The following is a 13303-nucleotide window of genomic DNA, read 5'->3' as shown; positions in this document are numbered from 1 at the left end:
ACTCTGGAATAAAACTGTCTGTGGAAGTTTTTAGATGTTCTGCTGTAGTGAGATTTTTCGAGCTGTTCTTAAACTCTTAGTGAAATATATGAGACATAGAAGGTTACTTTGGCCTTTTAAAAAGTCTGTTTGTTCATTTTCTCAGACTTAAATTTACTTGTAGAAATTCTACAGAATGAATAAGTGATTTGAGAAGCAAAATAATTTAACAGAAAAATGTCAGGCACGGTTCTTCTTCTCAAATCACAGTAAACCACGTCTGGCTTCTATTGTTGTTGTTAAATTATGTTATTGGACTTTTAACAGCATTGGTTCTGGGATTATTATTTTTTAATGGCAAAATTAGTGAGAAGCATTGTGTGAATAGGATACATGCCTGCCAGGACCTTTAGTTTTTCACATGTGGTGACTTATAGTGAAATCTGATCCAGCTGCAAATAAGACACGCTCATTTAAGCAACGACCCTAATCGTAGCAGCATCCCCTACCATGGTAAGACGACTGCTTCTGGTCCAACCAAAGCTGAGGCTAAACTAGTTGTTAATGTAGTTCATCCTGCAAAACAGCCAGCAATAATGGCACTCTGCTGGTTTGTGAGAGCTGGGAGTAATTTATTATTCTAGCACTCAACTTAGTTTGTGTCCAACTCGCCACAGTGTTGTGTGGGAAGCACTGAATCCCGATGGCAAGGACGCGCATGGCTTGCTGTGTGGACGGGCTTTCCAGAAACGCTGCGACACGAAGGGGAATCGAGTCCTGCTGGAAGCAGGAGCCACTGCCGGCCTTGGAAGGTGTCCTAGACGTGGCCCTGCGTTCTGTGATCGTGCAGCCGAAGAATTTGCGATGCAATGTACTCAGCAACAGGATTACGCTTCAAAAGTGTTAGGTGCATTTAGGAAAAAAATAAAAATTAAAAAATCATTTTTGTCATAGGAATCGGTTCCAGATGATAATTTAAAAATACAAACACCAAAGCCCCAGAATAATCCCATTAACATTGCAGACCCTAGTAATCATGTGTTGGAGAAACACAGACCACCTGGTTTCACTTGGTGGGTTGACTCTGAAACCTAAAGATTGCAGGTAAAATCAGTTTGCTTTTTAACCTTTCTTGCTGCTCAGTCTCAGAAGGCCTCCCATGGCTGTTTTTTTTCTTAGCTGCAAAAATGTCTTCACTGTTCTCCCTGCTCAGCCCACAAATCCCCCGCAGCCTCCCTGACAACCTGCATGGTCCAGTTAAGTGTTGTCTTTGCTGTATGTCTGCGAGAGTCACTCGATAAATCAAATTCCACTTCCAGGCAGAGATTATGAGAACCATAACCTTGATTAAAATTCTGCATTTTCCTTTTAATGCATTAGAAAATGTTCAATTTAAAAGGTAAAGGAGGGTACTCCACATTTTCGGTTTGGTTAGCAGTGGGTTACGGGGCTCTACAACTCTGCAGCAAAATGCGGGGTTAGATTTTGGGGAAAATCAGAGCTCTGATTTTTGTGTATTTTTGCATTCCTTGCAGTCAGTTGCAAAGTGGAATTGTTTTCAGGATTTTTTCCAACCTATAGTTATTAATTTCCCTGTTACCTTGTTGCCAAAACATACTATATAGGAAATTACTGTTTAGTTGTTTAGTTACGTCTTCAGCTGTGTTCCGAACGCAGTATTTCCAAAGCCTTCTAAAAACGTCATTTTCCTGATGGCCAGTCGGGTTGGCGGTCAATAACGCACCTTTCAGTGATTGCAGCTTGTGCGTGAAGATCCCAAAAGACCAAACCAAACAGGTCGGTGTTTTCCTGCGTGTCAGCTTCCCAGCTTTTCCATCCTGTGGTTTTTGGCTTTCGAGGTCGGACAGACCAAACCTGCACCACGGACGCAGCCGGCCGGCAATCCTCCTGGCTTAAGTGACTCCTTTACATTTTCCTTAAGCTCTCCAGGGCTATTTTGTTTGACCTTTATTTAGTTAGAGTACCCCTTCTAGGAAAGCAATTATTGGCAGCCCCTTGGGTGGCTGCTGGAAAGCAAGTTTCGCTGTACAGGAGCAGTTGTGGTCACAAGCTCTGTAGTTAAGCATCAGCTCTGGTTTCTCACCCTTTCTTCTTCGGAACCTGAAATAGATTCATTTTGGTTTCCATAGCTTGTCTCAGGGTAATAGTGACTTCAGTGTTGGGTTTGGCTTTTTTTTTTAAACTGTATTGAATCAGGGAGGAAAATAACTCAGTTTTGTCCATCAGTTTTAGTTAAATTGTTGTATTATTCCAATTACATTTGAAGCTCAAGGAGTGAAGAATCCAAGAGCAAATCCTATTTTTACGAATAGGAGACAGCATTGAAAAACCTGCCTATTTTCATGAGCCGGGCAGAAATTTAAAAGAAAAATTAATTAGTTGTATATGTGAATCCTTACTGTGATAGCTTCGTGAGTAGGTAGTGAGAAGCTTTCCATGAGTTTCCTGAGCAGTTCTGTCCAGTGCCCCCACAGACACTCGGTCTCACAAGACTGCAGTTTAATTGAGCTCAAGGACTTCACAAACTCCACAAACCAAATACTTCTTTTTTTTTTTCTTCATAAATTGGTACTCAAGAAACATTTAGCAGCCTCAGTCAATGCTAGTCCAGTGTTGGCGCTGAGCTATGAAGCATCTCAGTGTCAGTGAATTTTGAAATTTTCCAGTGGAAGAAAATAACTTGGCTTAATACATGCATCCTATATAGTTGTTACTATTCCCTTCTGTTTTTACCTGGTTAAATATATTCCTGTATCTATTGCTGTCGCATGGCCTTAAAAATTCCCAGGATGTTCAGCTTGATCAAAGAACACAATGAAGACTGTTGCCTCTCAAGTGCTGAATTTTTTAACCTCATGCATCAGTGCTACATTTTGCTACATCTATAAATGAAGTAGAAAACTTCAAAAGCTCAGAATGAAACAATTTATTTTTTCTTTGGGAATTTCACTTTAGATTCTCATCTATTGATTTAAGTGTATGAACAGCTATATTTAACTCAGAACGTTTCTGGAGTTTTGAAGATTTCTGTGCAAGAAAAGCCGGTGTTAGGATATACACACGTGTGTGCGCATGTGTGTACGAACCCACCACAATTTGTCATGTGAATAAGTTGGTTTAGGGTATATTCTTATTGAGACAGAAACTGTGACCTTACTAGTGTATGAGATTCAGAGACTTATATAGGAACAAGGTAAAACCACAGGTAGGAATTGCTGAATAATTACCTTTAGACCAACCTGAGCAAGAACCTTCCCAAGAGGGCAAGCTCATTTAATGGTTCCTAAAACTCAATCTTGTGGATGTCAATGGTCATGCTTGATTATTTGCAGCAGTGTTTTATGAAAAAGCAATAAAAATGCATTGGGAGTGTACAGAGGAAAAAGGGAACAATAAATGGTTTGAGTTTTTTCAATGGGGTCCCTTCGGTGTGAGCAGGTAGAGGCTGTGTTTCATGCTGCTGTGCCTTAGCTATTTGAAATGTGCGTGTGTATCTACCCACAACACCGCTGTGCTCTGCTGCCTTATGATCGACAAGAGACCAGCAATGAGAGGAAAAAATTCTGATGTTTGCTTTAGAGAGAAAGCAATTACAGTTACGGTTAAAGGATTAACCTGTTTTTCCAGCTAGCTGTACACTTATCTGCAAGGCCCTTTGGAGAGCCCCACTAACAAGTAAAAAGCTTGGCGAGAGGTAGAAAAACTCATGTAATACGTTCTGGATTATTCCTGATGTTAATTACACTCTTCTGCTTCTTTCCATCACTCTTCTGGGCTCTGAAAAAAATAACCCATAGTAGCAAATGCTGCAAAAGCAACAACTGAAGAGCCTCAAGTATCTACTGAGTTATTTAACCAGAAGCATCTCCGTGTGTTCGGTGCGAATGTAGGTTACGCGTACGTGATGTTTTCAAGAACTTGGGGAGCGGGTAGCGCAGCTGAGAGAGTAGCCGGTTCTCCGGCGGTTTGAGGTGTTAAAGGTAGGCTGAGTGTTTTGGTGGATAAAACACCGGCCTCTCGACCTTGGTTCCCGTCCAGCTAAGAGATCTGGAAATAAATGAGTTTACTGCTGACACTCTAATCCCAGCAGACAAAACTTCACACTAAAATGCCCCCGCGTATAATTTGTCACATTTGGCATCTGCTACTAAGAAAAGAGCAAGAAGCGACCTGGCACGGAGATGTAATCATTGCTCACCTTCCTGCTGGGGGTGGGACAATCCAGAAATTCTTTCAAGTCGTGGCCTCTGAGCCACCTCCAGACATTGCCGTCTTCTGCAAAGTTGTTACTTGTAGGAAATCACCTGCCATTAGGTTTGTGCAGGGCTTTTGAAGTAGGTTGGCTGCAAAGTCAGAAATAGAATGGGGATTTTTTGTTGTTGGTTTAGGTTTTTTTTATGAATGCGGTAAAAGAAAGTTGTCCTTGTAGGAGTAAATCTCAACGTGTACAATCTTGTAATTTGCTGGTCTCGTTTGAAACAGCTCAATGGCTGTAGTGCATTTATTACGTGTAATTGCTCCTGGCAGCATTTCTGGTGCATCTAAAACTTCAGTTTGCCTGGGAAAAAAAAAAAACTCACAATTTGGCCACAAATTAAAATCCAACCACTATATAAAAATACATGTATTCTTTGAAAGCCTTAGTAGAAGAGGAGCCGAAGTACATTAAAATTCTTTAATCCTGGAGATTTTTGAGGCTGAAGTGATAAGCCAGAAATGCTTTGTAAAGCACACGCATTATTTATTAAATACTGCCATTTCAGTGTCAATGGACGAGTTGCAGAATAGGAGTATTTACCCAGAGGAGATTATAATTTCCAAGACAGGGTGTGCTGGGGAAACACAGAGGAGAGAGGAGCTGGAGTTTGGTTTGCTGGGTTCTGCTAACTCCCCTCTTGTGGCCATCGAGCCATAGGACCATGGCATTTCCTTCTGCACAAGCCTTCCCACAGAGGAGAGAGCATTGCAAAACAGCAATAGCTGTGGGGAACAGGGAAATGTAACCCTTTGCAGAGAGGGAGTTAGTGGAGAAGGGTGAAATCTACTTGCTCTGAGTGTGAGGTTCCACTGGGAATCAGAATCGTAGAATCATAAAACCCCAGGTTTGAAGGGATCACAAGGATCATCTGGTCCAACCTTTCTTGACAACAACATGGTCTAGATAAGCTGACCCAAAATGCCAAGGTTTGATCTTAACACGTAGCTGGGGGCTTTGCCTTTTTGAGTGTTTTAGGGAGAAAGCTGTATTTGCTGATTTTTCCTGTTACAGGGAGAATCGTGGGTTTTCTCTTTCTTCAGAACAGATGTGATGCATTTCAGACTTCCAGTTGCTTTGAGAAAACGTTCCACTCTCAAGAAACTGTATATTGGGGTAGGACCTCTGAAGGTGTGTAAATCATGGGTTGCTGTCAGTGTATGTTGCCAGTCAAGAAATACTCCCAAATTTCATGGATATGAGTGTTTCCAAAGAAAATCAGCAACTCAGAGCTGTATCTGTTGAATTTGCATCTTGAGTTTGTCCAGGTAAACCTCCAAAAGAGGGGAAGGGTGCCTTATCCATATTTATTTGTGAGTTTGATGAACATTATTCATTTCCTGAGCCTCAGCAGCATCTTCGCTACTGTGGGAGCAAACAGATCAGGAGACACTTCAGTTAGTGGGTTTGAGGTGGAGGTGAGGATAATGCTCGAACCTTTAACTCAAGCTCTTGTTGCATAGGTTGCAAAGGGGTTGGTTGACTTCTGGACAGACTGTTAGGTGGTTCACTCTTCCTTTTTTCTGACCTGTGGAGAAAAAAGAAGATAGACAGTTATGTTATCACTCCCTTCAAAAGAGGATGCTTTCAGAGGGATCGTCTCAGTATTCTCATTCTCAGGTCTTCATTTAGATAATACGAGTTCCCCGAACTCCGTGGAAGTCAATAAGGTTTATACCGGAGCCTTGGCACTCTATAAATTAAATATTAGGAGCGGTGTTTGAAGTTTGAAGCCCTCCCTGCTCTCGCTAGCTCCGATTTTCTGCTGCTGTGCTTTTTTCTTTATGCCTGAGCACCTTGCTGACAAGTGCTAATAACAAAATGCCAAGAGAGGGTCCAGTTGGAGTTACCACACATTAAACATTCTGAACTTGTCCTTTTGCTCATAGATTGTGCATAATTAATAATTAAACGGTTTCAGTTGTAATGGGTTGACCTTCTTGAACTGTTCATTATTCACAAGGCAAAGGCATCACTCAAACTTTTTTTTTCCTCTTGCCCTTCCCCGTTCTCTCTGTGTGTGCACAGTTTGGCTGGCTTTGAGAAATCAGAGGCTGATCTTGTTGTCTCCTGCGGCAGACCCCGCTTGTGGAATGTTACTTGGATGCTTAGGGCAATACCCAGTTGTGGGAATAAGCTGCCTGGGGTTGTAAGAGACCGGTAGTACATTGATCCTTGTGTCTGCACTGCAGTTTTAGCAGCATCCCCAGTATATAGGTCTGCATGATATTGGTTAAAAGATACGATATTTAATGAAAATGAAAGAACCATCTCCTAGTTTAAAATGAGTATACCCATTCCTCATGCCTTTAAAATCTTGGGTTTCTACTTTTTTGCCTCTAAAGTATGATTTCATTGTGCAGGTGAGTAAAATCAGGCAGAGGACATTGGGGTGCAGCTGGACCACTCGCTATGGTTCCATCAGATGTGACCATGTTGCATCACACAAACAATGGTAGACATGCGTAGCTTTGCTTTATCTCTTCATATTCCCCTCCCTTTGAGTCTCAGGCAAAGTCTGGGGAACTTCGGGATCCAATAGAGGATGCTTTTATTTTATGTAGTTTTGGAAATTTTTGCTCTTGTACAACAACATCGTGATTGCTCAAATTGCAGAAGTAGCAATAGCAACACCTTCTCTTATTAGAAATGGCTCTAACTACAAAATACTCTCACCTTTCTGCTACCCAAATTGAAATATCTTGGTCATTGGTTTCCCTGGGTAGATAGCATAACTGAATGGATGTTTTCTCTTTCTAATTAAGGTAAAATTCAGTGTTCGAGGCAGCTATTTGGTGTTCACTGTTGGAAGCAGTTGAGGGTCTGTACTTCCCTGGTTCAGCTAAAACCAAAACCTGCCTCCTTTTCCGCTGTCTTACCTGTACTGTAAAGCAAGAATTGGTTCGTATATACAGGAATGAGATTTAAGTTTTTATCTGCACTGATCTATTTGCCCTCAAAAACATTCCCCAGCCAGTGTTTTCTTGAGATGGATGCTCTCTCCCAAAAGACTTGCAATTTGTCAGGCACGTAGCCAATAAATGTGTGGGCACCCAGACTAAAATCCTTGGGAAGACTATATTTAAGTATCATATTTTCATACCGACACCCAGTTGATAGGAAAGATGGGGACAGACTTGTTAGCAGGGCCTGTTGTCACAGGACAAGGGGTGGTGGTTTTAAACTGAAGGAGGGAGATTCAGGCTGGACATGAGGAAGAAATTGTTGCCCCTGAGGGTGGTGAGAGCCTGGCCCAGGTTGGCCAGACTGGTGGTGGATGAACCGTCCCTGGAGACATCCCAGGCCAGGCTGGATGGGGCTCTGAGCAACCTGAGCTGGTGAAGATGTCCCTGCTCATGGCAGGGGTGGCACTGGGGGAGCTGGGAAGGTCCCTTCAACCCAAACCATCCTGTGATTCTATGAACCCTGATGCCAGCTTAGCCTCAGATAGCCAAAGTGAAACGCTGGTAGTTTCGGAGCCTTTCATCAGCTTTTTCTTCCCTCCCACAGTGAAGTTTCACTCTATTATGGGTGCGTCCTCTCTTTGTGATTGCAGAAATTATCACCTACCAAATGAGTGTGAAGTGCCATCCACCTGCCCTGTTGCCCAGTGTGGACTGGCATGCGCTCCTCACTTACGTTCTATTTAAAACAGCAGGGTTAGGTTGCTGAGCAGAACCAGTTCCCTGGAAAATGGGTTCTGATCACTTCTTCCTGTAGTTTTCAAAATGATATATATTAATTATACATTATATGTTATATATATAAATTATAGATCATTTTGAAAACTATATATATAATTCTTCCCCACTCTGCTTTGAGTCTGTCCCACCTGGGAAAGTGGCTTTTGCCACTTCAGGTACAAGTCCAGGAAGGTTCCGCTGGAAAAGAGAAAATGATGGGGAGAGGCAAAACCTGCTGGGCTCCAAGCCTGGCGTTTTGCTCTGTGTTTTCTATACTAATAGAAATAATTTTCATGTGCGATTCTTTGAAGTGAAGAAAGTTTAATTGCGCTGCTTATTTCCCTGTGTTCCGTCCACTCTCCAGTGGAAACCTTCCTATATTGATGTCATTTGCAAGTTTAGAAACAATAACCTCACCCGGTCTAAGTTCAAAGAGAATTTGGGCATGTTATATCAAACGCTCCTTGTATTTAATAGAAGTCTTTGAAAATTGTCAAGCAATTTTGGCTTCTCCTTTTACTCTTCAGTTACTTTTGATTTAATTGTATTTTCCAGCAGTTTCCAATTGTTTGAATTGGAAACAAAGCCTTAATAAGAGTTCTAGTTAATTTTCTGTCTTGTAATTACCGATCTCATTTTTCTGATAATTGGCCACAGCAATTATATGTATATTTACTAATCACATAGGAGGCTCTGCAGTCGTGTCTATCTGCCACCATTGATAATGGCACACACATTGCAGAGGTGCTTTTATCATCTTCTTTTTTCCACTACATCAAAGCTATTTCCTCGTGTTCTCAATAATGAATACATGCATGCATTTGACACAGTTGTGTGCTAGAGAAATTGTTTGGCTCCCACCAAATGCTGCACGCTCCGAGTTTCTTGCCTGCAGCGCTGGAAGGTTGTATGTAATGATATATTGCTCATCCAAATGGCCAAAGCACTCCAAAGCACAGTGAGATTAAAATAAGTCATTCCTTTGTTAATTTAAATAGGTGCATGTATCATACTTTGCAGGGTACTTTGTGTAGGGATGTCAGGGAGGAAAAAAGCCGCCGAAAGGTATTTTTAATAGCAAATGAGAATAGATGAGAATGGAGTCATTTGCAGCTGCCTGTTTTATGTGGCTCTCTTGTTCCAACTGTAGGTCTAATGAGATGACACTGTTAAAGTACTCTGCAGTGTAATTTCATTACATCCTGAGCTGTTACACCATAAACACAGTGGAGCTCTCTGTCATTCTTGGAAAAACTCCTAAATTCGTAAAGCTCTTCTTTGCAAATGGTGATGTTGTTTGTGCCCTGTTTGTATTTTTCTATTTTTTTCTTGTGCTCTTAATTTTTATATTTCGTTTTTGTTTTCTTTCATAAATACCGGGTGGTTATTTTCTGACACTGGACTGGGAAATCCTGCATAATTTTTTTCCTCTTAAAAATTCTTTCGCCTTTTAAATCTAGAACACACAGCATATAAGCACAGCCTCTAAAATGAATAAGTGTAAATAAACATGAGTGTAAATAAATAGCAAATGCAGTGAAAGAAACAAAGGTCAACACAAGAATAATTTCACAGCTCTTTGTTAATTACAAGACCATTTGTGTGTTACTTAAATAATCATTAATTTCTCATTTACACTTTCCCTACCTTCCTTTTTACCCTGTGGCTATCATTGTCCTTTTTTCACCTCCCCTCAGTGTCTTTCCACATGTTTTTACCCATTGTGTAATACTCATTAGTTGAAATTCAGTGTTTTATAACACATTCTCGGAAGAATTTGTACCTTTCTCCCTCAAATTCACTGTGTGAAAAGGGGGCTTTGTCGCTTCTGAGGTGTGTTTTTTCCTTTTAATTTTTTTTTAATTGTTGTTCTCGCTGTTGTGTTACTCTTAAAAAAAATACATATATGTATATATAAATATGTGTGTGTGTGTATTTATAAAATTATCTTCTTTCCTTCTGACTCTGCTTCTTGTTTCAATCCAATCGCAGGAATCGCCCGTCCTTCCAGCTGGGGAGTTCTCGGAGCCATTTGTACACTTCATCACTCAATGGTAAGCTCGGTTTGCAAACATGCCATGCCCTCAATGTAAATGATACATGCCATTAACTCCGCCGCTCGGCGAGACCTTATGGCTTTTCCTTGCATCCTTTTGGAGAGAAGAGGGACTTGGGGGCCTTGGGCAGATGGGGCAGCAAAGCTAAGCAAACTGTTTAAATTATGTAAACGTTATTTACACAAAGGGTCGTAAAAGTACTTACAAGGGTTTTTCCTCTTTTAATAAACCCGCCTGGAGTGTGGGTGCAGTCTCGTGCTCCGAGACCCTTCAGAATTCATTGGGGGGTAAGAAGGCCGCAAAGACTCGTGTATATAATATCATTATTCAGGGCTTTTAAAAATATTATTTATAAAATTCCCTCAATGTGTAGAAAGGCAGGCAGCCTTGATTAATTCATTGGCTTTTCAGTAAGTAATTTTTACTGAGGGTTGTATTTTAAAACACACCACTGGGTATATTTTCTTTCCTTAAAACTGAATAGTTCATTGAAAACCTTTTAAATTCAAGGAGGACTGGGGAGAGGAGGAACTTGTAGAATAAAGAATACAATTCTTGAGTGACCAGAGAATAAAAATCTTGAGGGTAAGCTATCCTAAAGAAACAAAGTGAAGGGCAATATTTTTTTTAACTGTCTCAGACTGCCTCAAAAAAAAAAAAAAAGGCAGAAGAAACAAGCTTGAATTTTGCACAAAGGTGAAGTGTTAGAGGGAGAAGCATCGCTCCTGCCATCGTGCACTTCCAGGACTGTGCTAAATCAAACGGAGCCGTCGGCTTGTGGCACTGCCAGGGCACCGAGGATCCGGCTGTGGGGATCGTCCTCCACAAAAACCCAGTCCCAAAGCCCTCGGCCCCTCCCAGACCTATATGTTGGCCTACACAGCACTCCCAGGGTCTCTGCTGGACGGCAGGGCCGCTGGAGGAGCAGTTGTCCAAATAAAATTGAATTTTGAATATGTAGCATAGGAGAAAGTGCCTCTCAGGACTGACATAGTATGTAACAAATAACATAGGCACAAGAAGCCGTCTGATTACCGGTTAATTAAAGTAACTAAATAATTAAAGTTTGTGTAACATAGGCCTCCCTTTTCAATGGTTTCAGTTTACAAAGAGCCACGCGATTCAGCGGGTTCTGCAGCAACTACCTGGTGTGCGTGGAGCTCTGGGCTTTTTATCCCTGCAAAAAAAATGACAACAGACCGTTTAAAAAAAAATCTTATTGAGGCAGAGGGAGGGATAACCTGTGTTAAAATTTCCACAGATGTCAAACTGAAGCATAACTGATGGTGGTTAATAGCCTTGTTTTCCCTGGGGACGCAGCTACTTTGGACTGTCAGATTAGAACCGCTCCCAACCTGCTCATCAGGCAGCTTGGCCTTATTGGAGGTGCTGGTATTTATTTGTAGGGAAGGTAAATTGTATCATTAATACCTTTGATTTACAGCACAGATCATCTGGTGGTTCAGATATAGTGTTATATTGGCTGTACATTTTAGCGGGAGGCATTACTGTTTAAAACAAGCACAGAAGAAACTATATACTATTTAAGCAAGCAATTCCTAATAAGTGTAAGAGATGTCAAGTGAACGGCATATCAGACTTTATGACTTTATGCCCATTATGCCATGAACACTGGCTGTTTGGATGTAATCCAGTTAGTCAGGAGGCAGCTCCTGATGGTCACCTCTGTGCCACACTATTGTGCTCCTTCACGCAGCTCAGCGCAGCCTTCGATAGCTAATTGCACCTGTTGCATGGAAAACTAGGACTATTTGGATGAGAAACATGATCTTATAAACAGGTTAATGCTGTGTAATGAACTATCACTCTGTGGTGTAATGGAAATAAATGTGAAAAAATTAAGGTAGAAACCCCAGGGTATTTATTGCGTGTTCTCCTGAAGCTGTTTAGAGTTAAATTTCCCACCTGTTCGTATAATACTTTGTGTTGAGCTATGTAATAGTTCCTAGCAAAATCAGAATCAACTTACTGTGCCTTCTGAGCTGACTAGTTTTCCATAATCTCTATCTTTACGCATTTTCACGGTTACAAACAGTGTAAACCACCATATCCCATAAGGGAGGGATGGGAGGGAAGGAAGAAACCCATTAACATTTTGGCTGCTTCTATCAGCACATGGTAAGAAATATATTGAAATTCTTCACGCTGGGTTAAAAGAGGGTATGTTCACTATTTAAGCAAGTGGAATAAATGAGCAGTTGTTTATATATGAACATTTTGTTTTATGACACATAGCATGAAAAAGCAACCAAAGGAAAGGCCAGCACCTGAAGATTTAATGGTGAGTGAAGCTTCAGAGCCCCTCAATATGTATTCAACTTTTTATCTATGTATATAGAAGTAGATAATATTTTTTTCTGCATTTTTCAGTATGTACAAATTCAAATCTAAACTCTTTCTTGCTTCTGCAGCAATTACATATTTACAGAGAGCACACACACCACGGGTGGAATTTTGATTTCACTGGAGTTAATGTGTATTTTGCTGTTACATTCACCATAACCAAAACTTCACTTGTGATTTGGAGACTTAATACAGAACTATCACAGCCAGTATCAAGTTTCAATTAAAACCATTTTGATGTTTAATACACAGTTTTTTCAGTGTGTATGTCCAGGGATTACAGGTCAATGCAGGTCCCTCTTTGTCGTCGTTTGCCAGTCTTAACCATTCAAAATCTGAAGATCAAAACCAGAGGATATGGTCAAAATAGTGTATTTTTAGCGAAATGTGGGAGCCACTGTTTTCACTTATATACATGTAAACTGAAATTAGATTTGCTACAGAAGGCTGAGTTAATACGTAGCTTTGCTGTGTCCGTCAAAGGGCTCTCAGAGTTGGAATCCGGGCTCAGACACGGCTGCTTCTGCTTGCAATTGACATTTTTTCAGGAACGCAGGAATAGGTGCCTGCTGGTCCCTTGTGACTGTGCATTTAGCACAGAGTGCTCGTTTGACTGTTTTTAAGCAGCTAAACAAATGCTATATCAAACCATTATTACAAATATTTACAGTAACATATTGTAGATAAGAGTCGTGGTGCTCTCTGACTTGCATCAAATATCTTTGATTTTTAAACGTTTCGTTATTTTTCTTTATATGCTGTGTTTCCATAAACTTGAAGGTTTATGGAAAATAACTTATTTTCTGTGCATGAAATATCTAGGAACAATTGTAACAGATTTTAACGAGATAAGGACACGTTTGCATTGTCTCATTTCTTACTTTCCTGCTGTGAACTGCAAGTAGAATAAACAAGTGTTTCTATTGCAGCTATTCTCTAGTTAA

The 13303-nt window shown here is 40.7% G+C and overlaps 1 protein-coding gene across 3 annotated transcripts in view; it reads left to right on the top strand.

Moving 5' to 3' along the window:
* MAP2K5 (mitogen-activated protein kinase kinase 5) overlaps positions 1–13303 on the top strand; it is a 125797-nt gene that overhangs the window by 94829 nt on the left and 17665 nt on the right. For all 3 annotated transcript variants that reach the window (XM_071813945.1, XM_065847553.2, XM_071813946.1), the window contains 2 exons: positions 9931–9992; positions 12252–12297. In XM_071813945.1, the coding sequence (XP_071670046.1) occupies positions 9931–9992; positions 12252–12297 (108 nt within the window). The remainder of the gene's footprint in view (positions 1–9930; positions 9993–12251; positions 12298–13303) is intronic.

Source organism: Patagioenas fasciata, chromosome 12, assembly GCF_037038585.1.
Source record: "Patagioenas fasciata isolate bPatFas1 chromosome 12, bPatFas1.hap1, whole genome shotgun sequence".
Lineage (NCBI taxonomy): Eukaryota > Metazoa > Chordata > Aves > Columbiformes > Columbidae > Patagioenas > Patagioenas fasciata.
Note: the sequence above shows the minus strand (reverse complement) of the source record. Positions and strands in the feature narration are given on the sequence as shown.